Source organism: Accipiter gentilis, unplaced genomic scaffold, assembly GCF_929443795.1.
Source record: "Accipiter gentilis unplaced genomic scaffold, bAccGen1.1, whole genome shotgun sequence".
NCBI classification, from domain to species: Eukaryota; Metazoa; Chordata; class Aves; order Accipitriformes; family Accipitridae; genus Astur; species Astur gentilis.
Window position 1 is genome coordinate 24,117 of NW_026060777.1, and position 18,931 is coordinate 43,047.

At 65.6% G+C, this 18,931-nt stretch overlaps 4 protein-coding genes across 9 annotated transcripts; 2 read left to right on the forward strand and 2 right to left on the reverse strand.

The window, feature by feature from the left end:
- Positions 1–845: 845 nt before the first annotated feature.
- LOC126036655 (bolA-like protein 2) lies at positions 846–2,108 on the reverse strand. Its single transcript, XM_049796664.1, has 3 exons — positions 1,986–2,108; positions 1,039–1,136; positions 846–953 (listed from the first exon to the last, which is right to left on the reverse strand). The coding sequence occupies exons 1-3, from the start codon at positions 2,049–2,051 to the stop codon at positions 851–853; spliced, it is 267 nt and encodes an 88-aa protein (XP_049652621.1). The 5' UTR covers positions 2,052–2,108; the 3' UTR covers positions 846–850.
- A 34-nt stretch (positions 2,109–2,142) lies between these two features.
- Positions 2,143–4,221, forward strand: LOC126036654 (structure-specific endonuclease subunit SLX1-like). Its single transcript, XM_049796663.1, has 6 exons — positions 2,143–2,429; positions 2,524–2,575; positions 2,675–3,025; positions 3,357–3,478; positions 3,954–4,053; positions 4,133–4,221. Exons 1-6 carry the CDS (start codon positions 2,278–2,280, stop codon positions 4,205–4,207), a joined length of 852 nt encoding a protein of 283 aa, XP_049652620.1. The 5' UTR covers positions 2,143–2,277; the 3' UTR covers positions 4,208–4,221.
- A 78-nt stretch (positions 4,222–4,299) lies between these two features.
- On the reverse strand, positions 4,300–9,408 carry SGF29 (SAGA complex associated factor 29). Its single transcript, XM_049796678.1, has 9 exons — positions 9,267–9,408; positions 9,081–9,156; positions 8,892–8,964; positions 7,018–7,082; positions 6,789–6,918; positions 6,568–6,714; positions 4,854–4,889; positions 4,609–4,771; positions 4,300–4,497 (listed from the first exon to the last, which is right to left on the reverse strand). Exons 1-9 carry the CDS (start codon positions 9,339–9,341, stop codon positions 4,381–4,383), a joined length of 882 nt encoding a protein of 293 aa, XP_049652635.1. The 5' UTR covers positions 9,342–9,408; the 3' UTR covers positions 4,300–4,380.
- A 131-nt stretch (positions 9,409–9,539) lies between these two features.
- Positions 9,540–18,549, forward strand: LOC126036661 (battenin-like). Of its 6 annotated transcripts, none has more exons than XM_049796671.1 (16): positions 9,540–9,725; positions 10,030–10,128; positions 13,676–13,705; positions 14,702–14,756; positions 14,868–14,952; positions 15,052–15,115; positions 15,205–15,284; positions 15,394–15,479; positions 15,585–15,657; positions 16,347–16,490; positions 16,649–16,742; positions 17,364–17,432; positions 17,552–17,607; positions 17,693–17,786; positions 17,888–18,028; positions 18,117–18,549. In XM_049796671.1, the coding sequence occupies exons 3-16, from the start codon at positions 13,678–13,680 to the stop codon at positions 18,392–18,394; spliced, it is 1,347 nt and encodes a 448-aa protein (XP_049652628.1). In that variant the 5' UTR covers positions 9,540–9,725; positions 10,030–10,128; positions 13,676–13,677; the 3' UTR covers positions 18,395–18,549. The 6 variants fall into 6 exon arrangements, with proteins under 6 accessions (XP_049652628.1, XP_049652630.1, XP_049652633.1 ...); XM_049796673.1 differs by having other exon boundaries at positions 10,030–10,092; XM_049796676.1 differs by having other exon boundaries at positions 14,868–14,978; positions 15,064–15,115; positions 18,117–18,359.
- Positions 18,550–18,931: the final 382 nt, after the last annotated feature.

Sequence of the window (18,931 nt, forward strand, 5' to 3'; positions counted from 1 at the left end):
TAATAATATGCTAATGAGGAGTGTCACGCTAATGAGGGGGCGCGCTGCTAATGATGAGCGTTATGCTAATGATATGCCGATGGGGGCGCTATGCTAATGAGGGGCGCTATGCTAATGATATGCTAACGAGGAGTGCTATGCTAATGAGGGGTGCTATGCTAATGATATGCTAATGACGGGCGCTATGCTAATGAGGAGTGTTATGCTAATGACAGGTGCTATGCTAACGAGGAGCCGTTATGCTAATGAGGGGCGCTATACTAATGAGTATTATGCTAATGAGGGGCGCTGTGCTAACGATATGCTAATGAGGGGTGCTATGCTAATGAGGGGTGTTATGGTAATGATATGCTAATGAAGGGCGCTATGCTAATGATGAGCATTATGCTGATGAGGGGCGCCGTGCTAATGATATGCTAATGAGGAGCATTATACTAATGAGGGGCGCTATGCTAATGATATGCTAATGATGAGCGTTATGCTGATGAGGGGCGCTATGCTAATGATGGGCGCTATGCTAATGAGGAGTGTTATGCTAATGACAGGTGTTATGCTAATGATATGCTGAGGAGCGTTATGCTAATGAGGGGCGCTATGCTAATGATGAGTGTTATGCTAATGAGGGGCGCTGCGCTAATGATATGCTAATGAGGAGTGTTATGCTATTGAGGGGCGCTATGCTAATGATATGCTAATGAGGGCGCCGCTTGTAAGGAGCGACGCAGAGAGATAACGGTTGGGGGGGGAGGGCGAAACGAAGCGTGCCGGCTTAACGAGGGGGCGGAGCCTCGGCGCGGGAGGGGCGGGGCCGGGCGGGCGTCGCCAAGGAGGGCCAGGAGAAGACGCTAATTTATGCAAATTTATGCTCCCGCGCCCACTGCTCGGGGGTGAGGGTGCGCTGCTCCAGGGCGTGGATCCGCTCCAGCTCCTCCCCCAGCGCCTCGTTCACCAGCCTTTAATTAGAAAAGGGGAGGGGGGCGGGGCCTCATTAGGGAAGCCCCGCCCCCCGAAGCCCCGCCCCCCGAGGCCCCGCCCTACCGGTGCCGCTGCAGCAGCCCCTTCCCGCGGAACTCGGCCGACACCACCAGCAGGCGGAAGCTTCCGGCGCAGCGCTCGCCCGCCGTCGACTCCACCTCCTAACGAAGGAGACAGTTAATTAACGCCCCGCCCTAATTAACGAGCCGCCCCACCCCCCACAACCCCCGCCATTAATTAACCTCCCTCCTCCCCCCCCCCGCCTGGAACTCGTTAACACCCCCCACCTTAAATGATACGGCCAGGGCCAATTAACACCCAGGGCTAATTAACACCCAGGGCTAATTAACACCCAGGGCTAATTAACAAACACCCAGGGCCAATTAACAGCCAGGGCCAATTAACAAACAGCCAGGGCCAATTAACAGCCAAGGCCAATTAACACCCACCAGGGTGAACTGACACCCCCCATGCATTAATTAGCGCCCCCCACCGGTTTAATTAACGACTCCCAGGATTAATTAGCATGTGCGTGTGTCCCCCAGTTTAATTAACAACCCCCAGGATTAATTAGCACTGCCCCAGGATGAAATAACACCCCCTGTGCATTAATTAACACCCCGAGGCCCTAATTAACACCTCCAGGCCCTAATTAAACCCCCCAGGCCCTAATTAAACCCCCCAAGGACTACATAAGCCCCCACAGGCCCTAATTAACCCCCCCAGGCCCTAATTAAACCCCCCCAGGCCTAAATAAGCCCCCACAGGCCCTAATTAACCCCCATCAGGCCCTAATTAAACCCCCCAGGCCCTAATTAACCCCCCCAAGGACTAAATAAGCCCCCCCAGGCCCTAACTGACCCCCCAACGCCCTAATTAGCACCCCCCAGGCCCTAACTAACCCCCCCCAGGCCCTAATTAACCCCCCCCGGCCCTAATTAACCCCCCCAGGCCTTAATTAAACCCCCCCCAGGCCCTAATTAACCCCCCCCGGCCCTAATTAACCCCACCACATGCTCCGCCCCGAGCCGCCGCTCCAGCTTCTCCCTCAGCGCCTCCGCGCTCAGCTCCGCCATCCTCCCCGGACTTCCGCCGACGTCACTTCCTCCCCGGAACGAGGCGGAACTTCCTCCCTTACCGAGGCGAGGAGGATTGTGGGTAACGAGGCAACACCCGCATTGCCCGCGCCAGACCGGAAGTGGGTACGCGGCGCCGCCTCCGCGCGGGGCATTGTGGGTAGCGAGGCAGCGGCGCCGCGCGGGGCGGTTGCGGGTAACGAGGCAGCGGCCTAGCGCGGCCGCCATGCGGGCCGTTTACCTCCTCCGTTCCTCCCGAGCCGGGAACCGAGACCGGAGCTACATCGGCTTCACGGTGGATCCCGGGCGGCGGCTGCGGCAGCACAACGGCGGCAGGAGGCGGGGAGGAGCGCGGAGAACCAGCGGCCGGGGGCCATGGTGGGAGAACCGCGACCGGCAGGGAGGGAGGGAGGGAGAACCCGGAAGCGTCGGCGCGGCGCCCCGCCCCCCTCACTGACGTCACTTCCCGCAGGGAGATGGAGCTCTACGTCTACGGGTTCCCCTCCCATGTGGCGGCGCTGAGGGTGAGACCCCGCCCCCTGCCTCCCTTAGCCACGCCCCCTCCTCCTTCTCGGCCACGCCTCCCCGCCGGCTGACCCCGCCCCCTCCCCGTTCTGACGCAGTTCGAGTGGGCGTGGCAGCACCCGGCCGCCTCGCGCCGCCTCCCCACCTTCACCCCGCGCCGGCCCCGCGAGCGGCCAATCGCCTTCGCCCTCCGCCTCCTGCCCCGCCTCCTCTGCGCCCCGCCCTGGTCCCGCCTCCCGCTCCGCCTCCGCTGGCTCCGCCCACCGCCCCACCCCCCGCTCTGCCCCGCCCCGCCCCCGCACGTGGTGGTGGAGGAAGGAGGGGCGGGGCCACCGCACGGGACACGCCCACGGCGGCGGCGGCGGCGCCGCCCCCCCGACCGGGACACGCCCCCCGCCGCTGAGGACACGCCCCCTCCGCCCTGCGCCCTCTGCGGGGAGCTCTGCGTGGTACTGGGGAGGGGCGGGGCTTGCGGGAAGGGGGCGGGGTTTGAGGAAGGGGGCGCGGCTTGGGCTGGAGTTAAGTGGGTGGAGGGCGGGAGAAGCGGGTGGGGGCGTGGTCTGGGGAGGGGGCGTGGCCTCTGGGGGGACAGGGGGCGTGGTCGGGGAGGGGGCGTGGCCTCTCGGGAAGAGGGGGAGTGGAGCAGGGGTATAAGGGGGCGGGGGGAGCAGAGAAGGCGTGGTCTGGAGAGGGGGCGTGGCCTCCGGGGAGGGGTTGAGGCAGTCCGGGGAGGGTAGATGGCTGGGTGGGCGTGGCCTCGGAGTGTCCCCTCCCCCGCAGGAGGCCCCGCCCCCCCTGCGCTGCCCCCGATGCCCCGTCGCCGCCCATCCCCCCTGCCTGGCCCGGCACTTCCTGCGCTCCGACCCCGCCCACCTGCTGCCAGTGGGCGGGGACTGTCCCGGGTGAGGGGGCGGGGACAGCGCGGGGGGAGGCGGGGCTTGTGGCTGGGGGCGGGGCTTGGCACAGAGGGCGTTGCTGGGGGCAGGGTTCCCTGAGAGACTGTTGCTAGGGGGTGGGGCTTGTAGCTGGGGGCGGGGATTTTCAAGGGAGGCCGTTGCTAGTGGGTGGATTCTGTTGCTAGGGGGTGTGGCTTGTGCGGGCGGGGCTTTCAAGGGAGGCCGTTGCTGGGGGGTGTGGCTTTGGCACAGAGGGCGTTGCTGGGGGCGGGGCTTCTCGGGGGTGTTGCTAGGGGGCGGAGCTTTCCAGGGAGGCCGTTGCTAGGGGGTGGGGTCTGTTGCTAGGGGGCGGGGCTTGTGGAGGGCAGGCTTTCCAGGGAGGCCATTGCTGGGGGGGTGTGGCTTGTTGGAGGGATCGTTGCCAAGGGGCGTGGCCTGTTGCCGGGGCGACCATCGCCATGGCAACCGTGCCCCGCCCCAGCTGCCACACCCACCTCCTCTGGGGCGACCTGATTCGCCACCACCTGGGTGAGGACAACGACGACGAGGAGGAGGGGGCGGAGCCGGAGGCCCCCGCCCTGGTAAGCCCCACCCCTCCTCCACCCACCCAAGCTCCTCCCACCACCGGCCCCACCCACCTTTGACCTCTGCCCTCCCCAGGTTCACCCGACAGACCAGCCCGACAGGGCGGAGCCGACGCCCGGCCCCGCCCCGCAAAAATTAACATTTCAATAAACTTTTATTTTTACCAACAAAGGGTGAGGGAACGGCACTCCCTCCTCCAACCCCCCCCCCCCCCCCCAAAAAAAGCTCCACCCCCCAAAAGCTCCACCCCCCCGAAGCTCCACCCCCCGCAGGCCCCGCCCCCTCGTTTTGTCTCGCCCGGCCCCGATTTTGGGGCGATTTTTTTACTTTTTTTTGGTCTCCTTGCACGCCACCACGTAGCGCTGGGCGACGTTGAGGGGGGGCGAGTAGCCGTCGGCGTAGGACGTGTCCTCGAACAGCACCGAGTAATCGTCCTGCGGCTTAACGAAGCGACACGGGGCGGGGGGGAGGGGTCAGGGGGTCCCCGAAAACGGGGAGGGACACCCCCTCCCCCCCAAAAAAAAAAAACCAGGGCGGGGCCGGGGCGTTACCCGCTGCGGGGGGGCGTGGATGAGGGCGCGGTAGAAGCAGGTGGTCTGGGGGTAGAGGGCGAGGACGAGCTGGTCTTTGTGGAAAAGGGCCTCGGGATCCGTTTCGGGATTCGTTTTCCACTGGGGGAGGGGGATGATGCGGCGGCGGCTGAGGGTGTGGCGCCTGGGGGGGGGTCCCCAAAAAAATTTAAGGGGGGTTTGGGGGGCTTTGGGGGGGTTTTGGGAGGGTTTTGGGGGCGACTTACTCTTTGCCTTCTTCGTCGATGTCGTCCACTTCGTACCTAGAGCGGGGGGAGAAATGGGGTGGGGGGTTGGGGGGTGGTTTGGGGGGGGGTTCGGGCTCTGGAGGAAGCTTTTTGGGGGGTTCGCAGGGTGAAAGTGGGGGTTTGGGGGGGAAGTTTGGGGGTTTAGGGGGGTTTGGGGGGGCTCTGGGGGAACTTTTTGGGGGGGTGGGGGGGTTTGAGGGGTGAAAGTGGGGGTTTGGGGGGAGTTTGGGGGTCCAGGGGGGCTTGGGGGGGTCTGGGGGAAGTTTTTTGGGGGGGTGGGGGGGGTTGAGGGATGAAACTGGGGGTTTGGGGGGCTTTAGGGGGGAAGTTTGGGGGTTCAGGGGGGTTTGGGGGGGGCTCTGGGGGAACTTTTTGGGGGGGGTGGGGGGGTTTGAGGGGTGAAAGTGGGGGTTTGGGGGAAAGTTTGGGGATTTGGGGGGCTCTGGGGGGCTTTGGGGAGCTCTGGGGGAAGTTTTTCGGGTGTGTGGGGGGGTTGAGGGGTGAAAGTGGGGGTTTGGGGGGAGTTTGGGGGTCCAGGGGAGCTTGGGGGGGTCTGGGGGAAGTTTTTTGGGGGTGTGGGGGGGGTTGAGGTGTGAATAGTGGGGGTTTGGGGGGAAGTTTGGGGATTTGGGGGAGCTCTGGGGGGGGTTGGGAAGCTCTGGGGGAAGTTTTTTGGGGGGTGTGGGGGGGTTGAGGGGTGAAAGTGGGGGTTTGGGGGGGGGGTTGGGGGGTCTGGGGGAAGCTTTTTGGGGGGTTCAGGGAGGCTTGGGGGGGCTCTGGGGGGGTTTGGGGAGCTCTGGGGGAAGTTTTTGGGGGGTGTGGGGGGGGTTGAGGGGTGAAAGTGGGGGTTTGGGGGGGTTTAGGGGGAAGTTTGGGGGTCCAGGGGGGCTTGGGGGGCTCTGGGGGAAGTTTTTTGGGGGTGTGGGGGGGTTGCAGGGTGAAAGTGGGGGTGGGGGGGGGGTTCGGGGCACAGGGGGCTGGTTTGGGGGTCGGGGGGGGCATTTTGGGGCACCAGGTGGCCATTTTGGGGTTCAAGGGTTCAACTTTGGGGTTGGGGGGGCCATTTTGGGGCACAGAGGGCAGTTTCGGGGCACAGGGTGGGCATTTGGGGGACGGGGGGGCCATTTCGGGGTTCAAGGGTTCCATTTTGGGGCACAGGGTGGCAATTTTGGGGCTGGGGGGGCCATTTTGGGGTTCAAGGGTTCCATTTTGGGGCACAGAGGGCTGTTTCAGGGCACAGGGTGGTCATTTCGGGGTTCCAAGGTCCCATTTTGGGGCACAGGGTGGTGATTTTGGGGCACGGGGGGGCGTTTCGGGGCACAGGATGGCCATTTTGGGGTTCAGAAGTTCCATTTTGTGGCACAGGGGGGCCGTTTTGGGGTTCAGAAGTTCCATTGTGGGGCACAGGGTGGCTGTTTTGGGGCACGGGGGCCGTTTTGGGGTTCAGAAGTTCCATTGTGGGGCACGGGGTGGCAATTTTGGGGCATGGGGGGCCATTTTGGGGTTCAGAAGTTCCATTTTGGGGCATGGGGGGCCATTTTGGGGTTCAGAAGTTCCATTTTGGGGCACGGGGGGGCCGTTTCGGGGTTCAGAAGTTCCATTTTGGGGCACGGGGTGGCCGTTTTGGGGTTCAGAAGTTCCATTTTGGGGCACGGGGGGCCGTTTTGGGGCACGGGGGGGGTCGGGGACCCACTTGTTGGCGGCGTGGCTGTAGCTGACGACCTCGGCCAGGATCCACTGCTCGTCCCCTTCCAGCGCCTTCACCCGGGCGGCCACCTTATCCCCGGGTTTGGCTACGTAATCCCCCGCCGCCGGCACAGCCCCGCACAACGGGGGGGGCCTGGGGGGGCAAAGGGGAGTCAGGAGGGGGTGCCGGCACCCCAAAACCTCCCCCCAAACCCCTTTTTCTCTTACTTTTCGCCCGGTTTGCCGATCCAGAGCGGCAGCGTCATGGCCGACTGCTGGAGCAACGTCATCAGCACCCCCCGGCGCATCGTTTTGCGGGGGGGCTCCGCTTCGCTGTAAATTCCGGCGATTTTGGCGGCTGGGGAAGAAAAAAAAGTTGGGTTTTTAGAAGGGGATGGAGGGGTTTCGTGTCGTCGTCCCGTGTCGTCCCCCCCCCCTCCGCCCCGGGGTGCGGTACCGATGCGGCGTTCTTCCAGGAGGGATTTGATCTCGGCGATTTTATCCAGCGCCTTCCGTAGGATGCTGCGGCGGGGTGAACGGAAAAGGAAAAAAGTACTGCAATTAGTGAAATAAGGCGATTTGGGGGTTAAAAGGGGGGTGTGGGGGGGAGATGGGGATTTGGGGGGATTTGGGGGGGTGAAGGAGGGTTTGGTGTTAAAATGGGGATTTGGCGGCGGGGGAATGGGATTTTGGGGGGGGGGGGGGAAGGGGATTTTGGGGGCGAGATGAGTAAGAATATGGCATTAAAATCGGAACTGGGGGGGAAATGGGATTTTTAGGGGGGAAAAAGGGGGATTTTTCGGGGGGAAAAAGGGGGATTTTGGGGGGCAAGATGAACAAGACTATAGCATTGAAATTGGCACTGGGGGGGGAAATGGGATTTTTGGGGGGGAAAGGGAAGATTTGAGGGGGAAACGAATGCGGATTTGTCATTAAAACGGGGACTGGAAGAGGAAAAAGGGATTTTCTGGGGGGAAAAGGGGGCATTTGGGGGTGGGATGAATAAGAATATGGCATTAAAATCAGCACTGGAGAGGGAAATGGGATTTTTAGGGGGGGGAAACGGGATTTTTGGAGGGAAGGGGGATTTTTGGGGGGGAATGAATAAGACTATAGCATTGAAATTGGCACTGGGGGGAAAACGGGATTTTGGGGGGGAAAGGGAAGACTTGAGGGGGAAATGAATGCGGATTTGGCATTAAAACGGGGACTGGAAGGGGAAAAGGGGATTTTCTGTGGGGAAAAGGGGGGATTTGGGGGTAGGATGGGGAATTTTTGGAGGGAAAATGGAGATTTGGGGGAGAAATGAATGCGGATTTGGCATTAAAACAGGGAGTGGAGGAAAAAATGGGATCTTGCGGAGGAGAAGCGGGAATTGGGGGGAAATGGGAACTTTGGGGGAGGAAATGGGGATTTGGGGGGACAAAAAATACGGATTTTGTATTAAAACAGGGGCGTGGGGGGAAATGGGGGGATTGAGGGGGGAAGTGCAGGATTTGGGGGCAAAAGGGGGGAACTTGGGGGTCAGTGAACGGGGATTTTCCATTAAAAGGGGGATTTGGGCGGTTAAAATGGGATTTTGGGGGAAAAAGGGGATTTGGGGGGAGTGAACGAAGGGGGATTTTGCGTTAAAAAGAGGCATATGGGGCTTAAAATGGGAGTGTGGGGTTAAAAAAGGGGATCGGGGGGAAATGGGACACGGAAATGAGGGTTTGGGGGTAAAAAGGGGGGGTTTTCTGGCAAAACCAGGGCTTTAGAGGTGAGTAAGCGCAAGTTTTACAGTAAAAAGGGCGATTTGGAGGGTAAAAAAGCTTAGGAATAAGAAATGTAGATTTTGCCTTAAGAACAAGAGTTGGGGGGGGGGGGGGAACGGGGCTTTTGGGAGAGGAACAGAGAGTTTGGGGGAAAAAAAGGGGGATTTGGGAGGGAAATGAGGAAGTTAGGGAATTAAAATGATGGGGCTTTGCAGAAAAGAAACGTGGATTTGGAGGTAGAAAAGGGGTGATTTGGAAGGGGGAATGAGGATTTGAGGGTAAAAAGAAGGAATTTCAGGGGCAAAATGAGGATTTTAAGGTGGAAAAGGGGGGATTTGGGGGGGGAACGAGGATTTGAGGGTAAAAAGAGGGGATTTTGGGGGCAAAATGAGGATTTTAGGGTGAAAAAGGGGGAATTTGGAAGGGGAATGAGGATTTGAAGGTGAAAAGGGGCGGATTTGGGAGGGAAACGAGGATGTGAAAGTGGAAAAGGGGGGATTGGGGACAGGAAATCAGGATTTTTAGGGGAAAAGGGGGGATTTGAGGTTAAAAATTTGTGTGCGCGGGGGGAGCTTACTTGCACTCGGCCTCCGCATCAGCCTTGGCCGTGGTGTAGAGCCCCCGCAGCTTGGTCCGGTAATAGGGAGAGACTGAGGAGAAACACGGGGGTCGGGGGTGGGGGCTCTGGGAGGAGCCCCCAAACCCCAATGCGGGTCGGGAGAGGCGATATATCCCTGTGTGTCCCCCTCCCCCCGCTTCCCCTCACTCTTATTCTCCGTCTGCATCCTCTCGTGCGTTTTCTGGATGTTGACCAGGTTGTGCTCGCTGCGGGAGCGCTCCTCCTGCGGTAAGGAGGAGGAAAATAGCGGGGGGTGGGGATGGGGGGTGGTAGAATCGCTGCCCCCCCCCCCCCCAAATTCTTCCGTGTGAGCGTATGCCCCCACCCGCTTACCTGCGTCTGCTTGATGAGCTGGTGCAGCTCCCCCAGCAGCTCCGCGATGCGGGAATCGGCCGAAACCAGCGCCATAACGGAGAGGGTGGGGGGGTGTACACACAAAATGGCGGCGGCTCCTTCAGGGGGAGCTGCGCGACGCAGCCACTGCGCATGCGCCCAGGCGCCGAAGCCCCGCCTTCCCGCAGCGCGCATGCGCCCTCTCCATTTCGCCCCGCCTCCCCCGCCGCAACGCGCATGCGCCCCCGCTTTCCCGCCCCCTGCCGCCTCCTCTTTGCGCATGCGCCGCCACGCTGCCCTCCTCCCCTTCTTCCCAATTGGCCCGCTCGCCTCCTTCCTCCCTTCCTATTGGCCGCCCCCGCCCCATCCCTCGCTCTGATTGGACGCCTCCTCAGGGGAGCCGTTCCCGCCCACCTCTCTCAAGGGAGAAGCCGGGAGTTTCCATCGTCTCCTCTCCCGGTAACGAAACCGGCGGAAAGCGGGAACCGGGAGGGGGGTTATGGGGCAGCGAGGGGTCGGCTTCGTCCCCGTCTTCCTCCTCTTCCTCCTCCTCCCGGTCCCGGTTTCGGTCTCCGAGGGTCCCCGGGGGGGGTTGCGGCTCTGTCGGCGGCTGCTGTGGGAGACGCGGGAGCTGGCGGAGCGATACGTGAGGAGGAGGAGGAGGAGGAAGGGGGGGGGGGGGTCCGTGTGTCTGTCGGCGCCTCTGTCCGTCTGTCGTGTGTCCCCTCACCCCCGTTAACCGGTGTCCCCCACCCCGGGGCAGGTGGCGGAGCGGTTGGCCGGGGTCCGGCTCCATCTTTCGGCTCCTCCCGGGCACCCCTTAGCGGTCAGCATCCCCGCCCGGGACTGGATGGCGCTGACGGTACCGGTGGACGGGGGTGGAGGGGGTCTCTATAGGGCTGGGGGGGGTCCTGTGGGGCAGGGCAGTTCCTATAGGGTTCTTATAGGGCTGGGGGGGGCTATAGGGGTCTATGGGGTTCCAATGGGGCAGGGCGAGGGGTCTGGGGGCGTTCCTATGGGGCTAGAGCAGTTCCTATAGGGTTTCTATAGGGCTGGGGGGGGCTATAGGGGTCTATGGGGTTCCTGTGGGGCACAGTGAGGGGTCTGGGGGGGTTCCTATGGGGCTAGAGCAGTTTCTATAGGGTTCCTATAGGGCTGGGGGGGCTATAGGGGTCTATGGGGTTCCTGTGGGGCAGGGCGAGGGGTCTGGGGGGGTTCCTATGGGGTTAGAACAGTTTCTATAGGGTTCCTATAGAGCTGGGGGGGCTATAGAGGTCTATGGGGTTCCTGTGGGGCACAGTGAGGGGTCTGGGGGCATTCCTATGGGGCTAGAGCAGTTTCTATAGGGTTCCTATAGGGCTGGGGGGGCTATAGGGGTCTATGGGGTTCCCGTGGGGCACAGTGAGGGGTCTGGGGGAGTTCCTATGGGGCTAGAGCAGTTCCTATAGGGTTTCTATAGGGCTGGGGGGGGCTATAGGGGTCTATGGGGTTCCTGTGGGGCACAGTGAGGGGTCTGGGGGGGGTCCTATGGGGCTAGAGCAGCTTCTATAGGGTTCCTATAGGGCTGGGGGGGGCTATAGGGGTCTATGGGGTTCCTATGGGGCAGGGCGAGGGGTCTGGGGGGGGTTCCTATGGGGCAGGGCAGTTCCTATAGGGTTCTTATAGGGCTGGGGGGGGCTATAGGGGTCTATGGGGGGGGCTATAGGGGTCTATGGGGTTCCTATGGGGCAGGGCGAGGGGTCTGGGGGCATTCCTATGGGGCTAGAGCAGTTCCTATAGGGTTTCTATAGGGCTGGGGGGGGCTATAGGGGTCTATGGGGTTCCTGTGGGGAACAGTGAGGGGTCTGGGGGGGGTCCTATGGGGTTAGAACAGTTTCTATAGGGTTCCTATAGGGCTGGGGGGGCTATAGAGGTCTATGGGGTTCCTATGGGGCAGGGTGAGGGGTCTGGGGGCGTTCCTATGGGGCTAGAGCAGTTTCTATAGGGTTCCTATAGGGCTGGGGGGGGCTATAGGGGTCTATGGGGTTCCTGTGGGGCACAGTGAGGGGTCTGAGGGGGTCCTATGGGGCTAGAGCAGTTTCTATAGGGTTCCTATAGGGCTGGGGGGGGCTATAGGGGTCTATGGGGTTCCTATGGGGCAGGGCGAGGGGTCTGGGGGGGGTTCCTATGGGGCTAGAGCAGTTCCTATAGGGTTTCTATAGGGCTGGGGGGGGCTATAGGGGTCTATGGGGTTCCTATGGGGCAGGGCGAGGGGTCTGGGGGGGATTCCTATGGGGCTAGAGCAGTTCCTACAGGTCTCCTATGGGGCTGGGGGGGTCCTATGGGGATCCTATGGGGCAGAGTAGTTACTATACAGCTTCTATGAGGCTGGGGGGGGGCTATAGGGGTCTATGGGGCTGGGGGGGTCCTATGGGGCAGGGCGAGCCGTCCAGGGGGGTCCTATGGTGTCTGGGCGGGTCTGTGGGGTCCCTATGGGGCAGAGCTCTTAGTATAGGGTTCCTATAGGGCGGGGGGGGGGGGTCCTATGGGGTTCCTATGGGGCAGATCCGCTCCTATAGGGCTCCTATGGGTCTGGGGGGCGTCCTATGGGGGGGTCTATGGGGTTCCTATGGGGCAGAGCAGTTCCTATAGTGCTCCTATGGGGCTGGGGGGGGCTATAGTGGTCTATGGGGTTCCTATGGCGCAGATCTGCTCCTATGGGGCAGCGGGTTTTGCCGCGGGGGGGGCGGAGCCTGCTGCTCGTGGGCGTGGTCTCTGCGGGACAGGTGGGCGGAGCCCCGTTGAGACACGCCCCCCCCTCAGTCCCGGCAGCGTCTATTGGCGCTGGGCCGGCGCCTGGCGTCGCTCCGCGGGCGCTGGGGGGCGCTGGAGGGCGGAGCCGGAGGAGGCTCCGCCCCCCGCCGCTGGGGGGCGCTGCTGCGCTGGGACCTGCGGGACCTGGGGCGGGCCATCGCCGCCGAGGTGGGCGGGGCTAGCGGAGGGGGCGGGGACACGCGGGTAGGGTGCTGTGGGGGTGGGCGGGGCTGAAAGCAGGGGGCGGAGCCATGCGGGTAGGGTGCTGTGGTGGTGGGCGGGGCTGGAAGCAGGGGGCGGGGCCAAAGGTGCTGCTGCTGTGGTGGGAGGGGTTGTGGTTGTGGGCGGGGCTGAAAGCAGGGGGCGGAGCCACGGGGGAGCGCTGCTGGGGGCGGGGCTGAAAGCAGCGGGCGGAGCCAGATGGGTAGGGTGCTGCGGTGGTGGGCGGGGCTGAAAGCAGGGGGCGGAGCCATGCGAGTAGGGTGCTGTGGTGGTGGGTGTGGCTGAAAGCAGGGGGCGGAGCCACATGGGTAGGGTGCTGTGCTGGTGGGCGGGGCTGAAAGCAGGGGGTGGAGCCACGGGGGCGCTGCTGGGGGCGGGGCTGAAAGCAGGGGGCGGAGCCATGTGGGGTAGGGTGCTGTGGTGGGCGGAGCTGAAAGCAGGGGGCGGGGCCAACGGTGGTGGTGCTGCTGTTGTGGTTGGGGGCGGGGCTTCGGGGAGGGGGCGGGGCCACAGGGGGCGCCTCTGCTGTGGTGGGAGGGGTTGCGGCTGAGGCGGGCGGGGCTTCGGGGAGGGGGCGGGGCTACACGGCTGGGGTGCTGCGGTGGTGGGCGGGGTTTGCGGGGAAGGGGAGGGTCTTGGGGGTGGGCGGGGCTTCCAGGGTGGGGAATCGTGCCCCTTTCGGGGGTGCCTGGGGGGGGGGACGGACGTGGGGCGCTTATGGGGCGCCCCACATCTCCCCCCCCACCACCACCACCCCCCCCCCTTCCCCAGCTGGGCGAGCCCCCGGAGCCGCCCCGCCCCCCGGCCCCGCCCCGCGCCCCGCCCCCCGGCGAGTGGGGCCGGCGGCGCGAGGCCTTCGCCCTCCTGCGGGCCACCGAGGTCTTCCTCCTGCGAGCCCTGCGCGACTTCCGCCTCCTCTGCCGCCGCCCCGCCTCCTAGCCGCGCCCCCTGCCCCGCCCCACGGTGGGGCGGGGCGGCTCCGCCCCTCTGCCCCACCCCACGGCGGGTCTCATTCATCGGGGCCCGGGGGGGGCGGACGGCGAATAAACGGCTTCCAGCCCCACGGCTGCCGCGTGGGGGGCTGAGGTGTGGGGCGGGAGGACACGTGTGGGGCGGGAGGATGCGTGTGGGGCAGCGCCGTGGGGCAGGAGGACGCGCCGTGGGGCGGGAGGATGCGTGTGGGGCAGCGCCGTGGGGTGGGAGGAGACATGTGTGGGGCGGGAGGACGGACCGTGGGGCGGGAGGACGCGCATGTGGGGCAGCGCCGTGGGGCAGTTGCGGGACCCGAGCGTCACGCGTGCGCCGAGCGTGTCGCGCGTCACGTGGGCGTGGGGTCACGTGACCCGGCTCGGCTCAGTCTCTGGTGGTTTTTTTCTCCCCTCCCCCCCCCGCAGCGATGGCGGAGGAGGAGCCGCTGCTGCCGGGTGAGAGCCCCGACCCCCCACCTGCCCCATAACCTGCCCCATAAGTGCTGGGACCCACGGCCCGCCCCATAACCCGGACCCACAACCCGCCCCGGCCCCACAGCCGGCCCTCGGGCTCCCCGCGTGACCCACAACTTGCCCCCAGACCCACAACCTGCTCCCGGGCCCGCTGCCGGCCCCACGGCCTGACCCAAAACCAGGCCCCAGCCCCATAACCAGCCCCCAGCCCCACACTCTGCCCCGTAACCGGACCCCAGCCCCATAACCAGCCCCATAACTGGACCCCAGGCCCACACTCTGCCCCATAACCTGCTTCCAGCCCCATAACCGGTCCTGTAACCTACCCCCAGCCATACACTCTGCCCCATAGCCAGACCCCAGCCCCACAACCCGCCCCATAACCTGCTCCCAGCCCCATAAGCGGACCCCATACCCATAACCTGTCCCATAACCAGACGCCAGCCCCATAACCTGCCCCATAACCTGCTCCCAGCCCCATAAGCGGACCCCAGACCCATAACCTGCCCCATAGCCAGGCCCCAGCCCCATAACTAGACCCCAGCCCCACACTCTGCCCCATAACCTGCTCCCAGCCCCATAAGCAGCCCCATAAGCAGACCCCAGACCCACAACCAGCCCCATAACCGGACCCCAGCCCCATAACCAGCCCCATAAGTGGACCCCAGCCCCATAACCTGCCCCATAACCTGCTCCCAGCCCCATAACCGGACCCCAGACCCATAACCTGCCGCATAGCCAGGCCCCAGCCCCATAACTGGACCCCATCTCCACACTCTGCCCCATAACCTGCTCCCAGCCCCATAACCAGCCCCATAAGCAGACCCCAGACCCACACCCAGCCCCATAACCTGCCCTATAACCAGACCCCAGCCCCACACTCTGCCCCATAACTGACCCCCAGCCCCATAACCGGACCCCAGCCCCATAACCAGTCCCCCACCCCCACCCCACATCTCACCCCCCTCCCCCCAACAGCCGAGGACCCCCCGGAGCCGCCCGGCGCCCACTGGAGGAACGGAGCCGCCTTCTGGTGAGGGCCCCGCCCCAGAGACCCCGCCCTATGGACCCCGCCCTACGGACCACGCCCCACGGACCCCGCCCCACGGACCCCGCCCCACACATCTCCCCCTCCCCCCTCCAGGATCCTGGGTCTCTGCAACAACCTGCCCTACGTGCTGATGCTCAGCGCCGCCCGCGACATCCTGGACCCGCCCCGGGCGGGGCAGGTGGGTGGTGCCTGCCCCTCCCCCACCGCTAAGAAGGAAGGAGATTGGAGGCTGGGGGGGGGGAGGGGTCACCCTCACCCCTCCCCTCCCCCCCTACAGGTGCCGCCGTCGCCCTCCCCCCCCCAACGGCTCCCGCTACGACTGCAACCCCCTCTCCACCGGGGTATGGGGGCTGGGTGGGGCTGGGGGGGGCAGGGCGGGGCAGCGGGTCCCGCCCACCCCCTCCCCACCCTGTGGGTCGCCCCCCCCCAGGCGGTGCTGTTGGCCGACATCCTCCCCACGCTCCTCCTCAAAACGGCGGCTCCGTTCCTCGTCCACCTCCTGCCCTACAAGTAAACGAGCCCCGCCCCCAACGCGGGGCGGGAAAACAAAAGGGCGGGGCAGGGAACGCCGTGGGGCGGGGCAGGACCCCGCCCCCGACCCCTCCCCGCCGTCCCGCAGCTCCCGCGTCGTCGCCGCCGCCCTCTGCGCCTGGGGCGGCTTCGCCCTGGTGACCCGCGGCGCCGGCGCCGCCGTCAGCCTGGGGGGTGCGTCTGGGGCGGGGCGGGGGGAGAGGGAGGCGCCGAACCGCCGTGGGGCTGCCCCATAGATTCGGCTTTGACCCCGCCCCGCGCCGTGGGGCTGCCCCACAGGCGTGGTGTTGGCCAGCGCCGCGTCGGGGCTGGGGGAGGTCACCTTCCTGGCGCTCGCCGGATTCTACCCCAGGTGTGGGGCCGGGATGTGGGGCTGGGGGGCTGCTATGGGGCCGGGATGTGGGGCTGGGGGAGTGGTTGTGGGGCTGGGGGGCTGCTGTGGGGCCGGGATGTGGGGTGACGATGGGCTGGGGGGGACAAAGTGGGGTTGGGGGGGATGATGTGGGGCTGGGATGTGGGGCTGGGGGGTGGTTGTGGGGCTGGCAGCAGGTTATGGGGCAGGTTATGGGGCTGGGGTCCAGTTATGAGGCTGGTTATGGGTCTGGGATCTGCCTTATGGGGCAGGTTATGGGGCTGGGGTCCGGTTATGGGGCAGACTGTGGGGCTGGGGGCAGGAGCCTGGCTATGGGGCAGGTTATGGGTCTGGAGTCCGGTTATGGGGCAGAGTGTGGGGCTGGGGTCTGGGTATGGGGCAGGTTATGGGGCTGGGGTCCAGTTATGGGGCAGACTGTGGGGCTGGGGGCTGGTTATGGGGCAGGAGCCTGGCTATGGGGCAGGTTATGGGGCTGGGGTCCAGCTATGGGGCTGGTTATGGGTCTGGAGTCCGGTTATGGGGCAGACTGTGGGGCTGGGGGGTGATTGTGGGGCTGGGGGGGGACGATGTGGGGCTGGGGGCTGCTATGGGGGGCAGGGGCGTGGGGCGGAGCCGCAGGGCGGAGCCGTGGGGTCAGACCTTTCCCGCCCCTCCCCCCCCTTCGGCAGGGTGGGCGTGGCCTGCTGGTCCTCGGGGACGGGCGGGGCGGGGCTGGGCGGGGCGCTGGGGTACGGGGCGCTGCTGCAGGCGGGGCTGCCCCTCCCCCGCGCCCTGCTGCCGGCCTTCGCCCTCCCCCTCCTCACCCTCCTCAGGTAAGGGCGGGGCCGGGGGGGTGGGGCCGGGGGGGGCGGGGCCACGGAGTTGTGGGGCAGAGCTCTGGGGGGTCCCGGAGGTTCCCTCTGCCGTGGGTCGGCGGAGCCGTGGGGCGGCCCCACGCCGCCCCTCCCCCGCCCCCTGCCCCGCCCCACAGCTACTTCTTCCTGCTGCGCCCCCCGCCGCGCCCCACGGAGCCCCCGCCCCCCGCCGTGGGGCTGACGCCGGCGGAGAAGTGGAGGGTGGTGAAGGTAAAGGGGGCTGTGGGGCAGGGGGATCTGTGGGGCAGGATCTATGGGGCAGGGGGATCTGTGGGGCAGGGGGATCTGTGGGGCAGGGATCTGTGGGGCTGGGGGATCTGTGGGGCAGGGGGATCTGTGGGGCAGGATCTGTGGGGCTGGGGGATCTATGGGGCAGGGATCTGTGGGGCTGGGGGATCTGTGGGGCAGGATCTATGGGGCAGGGGGATCTGTGGGGCTGGGGGATCTATGGGGCAGGGGGATCTGTGGGGCAGGATCTATGGGGCAGGGGGATCTGTGGGGCTGGGGGATCTGTGGGGCAGGGGGATCTGTGGGGCAGGATCTATGGGGCAGGGGGATCTGTGGGGCAGGGATCTATGGGGCTGGATCTGTGGGGCAGGGATCTGTGGGGCTGGGGGATCTATGGGGCAGGGATCTGTGAGGCTGGGGGATCTGTGGGGCAGGATCTGTGGGGCAGGGGGATCTGTGGGGCTGGGGGATCTATGGGGCAGGGATCTGTGGGGCAGGATCTGTGGGGCTGGGGGATCTATGGGGCAGGGGGATCTGTGGGGCTGGGATCTGTGGGGCCCGGACACCCGTTCCCTTGCTGGTGACCCTCCCCTCCCCCCGCAGGGCGTCGCCCGCCACGCCACGCCCTTGGCCGTGGTCTATTTTGCCGAATACTTCATCAACCAGGGGCTGGTGAGTGGGGGGGGAGAGGGCGTGGCCAAGGGGGCGGGACCGTCACCGCGCCCCGCCCTGCCCGCCGTGGGGCCGGCCTCGCCCATTCCCCCTCCCTCCCTCCCCCCCCCCCCCCCCAGCTGGAGCTGCTGTACTTCCCCGCCTCCGCCCTGACCCACGACGAGCAGTACCGCTGGTGAGCCCCGCCCCGCCCCGCCCCAAAAGCGAGCCGCGCCGTGGGTCGCGCCGTGGGGCGGCCCCACACGTTCCCCGCCCCACAGGTACCAGCTCCTGTACCAGGCCGGCGTTTTCGCCTCCCGCTCCTCGCTCCGGTGTTTCCGCCTCCGCCGCGTCTGGGTCCTCGCCCTCCTCCAGGTGCCGACGCCCCGGCCCCTCCCTCCCTCCTCCCGCGGTGCCGGCCCCGCGGCGGGCGGGCCCCGCCCCGTGACCGACCCCTCCCCCCGCGCCCCGCCCAGGTCCTCAACGCCGTCGTGCTGTCGGTCGCCGTGGCCGTCCCTTTCCTCCCCGCCTTGGGCGTGGCCTTCGCCATCGTGGGCGGGGAGGGGGCGGTGGGCGGGGCCGCCTACGCCAACGCCCTCCTCAACGTGGCCGAAGAGGTGGGTCCGGGCGGGTCGCGGGGCGGGGCGGGGCAACCCCATATCTAGGGGATCGGACCCCCCTAAAGTAAATGGGGCGTGGCCGCAGGCGCCGCCCGAGGGGCGGGAGTTCGCCATGACGGTGGCGTCGCTGGCCGACACGACCGGGATCGCGCTGGCCGGGGGCGCGGCGCTGGGCGTGCACCGCCTCGTCTGCCCCGCCCCGCCCTGACACGCCCGCGGCGGAGAAAAAGGCCGAGGCGGGGGGGGAGGGGGACAACGACGGCGCGACCCACGGCGACGGAGAGGAGAGACGGAACGGACCCACGGCGACAAGGACACCCGGGACCCACGGCGCTGCCCCACGGCGTGTGGGGAGTCCCGTGACCCACGGCTCTGCCCCACGGACACCCGTGACCCACGGCACTGCCCCACGGCGTGTGGGGAGTCGTGGGACCCACGGCGCTGCCCCACGGACACCCGTGACCCACGGCGCTGCCCCACGGCGACACGGAGCCCAATAAACTCTGTTGACACCAAAAGCGGCTGCTGACTCGGGGGGGCGTGGCTTTAGGTGGAGGGGGCGTGGTTTTGTGGAGTAGGCGAGGCTTGGAATGGAGGGGTGTGGTTTTGCGGAGGAGGCGTGGCTTGGAATGGAGGGGCGTGGCTTCTAGGATGGGCTGTGGTTTTGTGCAGGGGGCGTTGCTTTATATGGAGGGGCGTGGCTTGGAATGGAGGGGCGTGGTTTTATGGAGGAGGTGTGGCTTTTATGATGGGGCGTGGGCTTGTGGAGGAGGCGTGGCTTGGAATGGAGCAGGTGTGGCTTCTACGATGGGGCGTGGTTTTGTGCAGGAGGCGTGGCTTGGCATGGAGGAGGCGTGGCTTTTGCGGAGGAGGCGTGGCTTAGAATGGAGGGATGTGGTT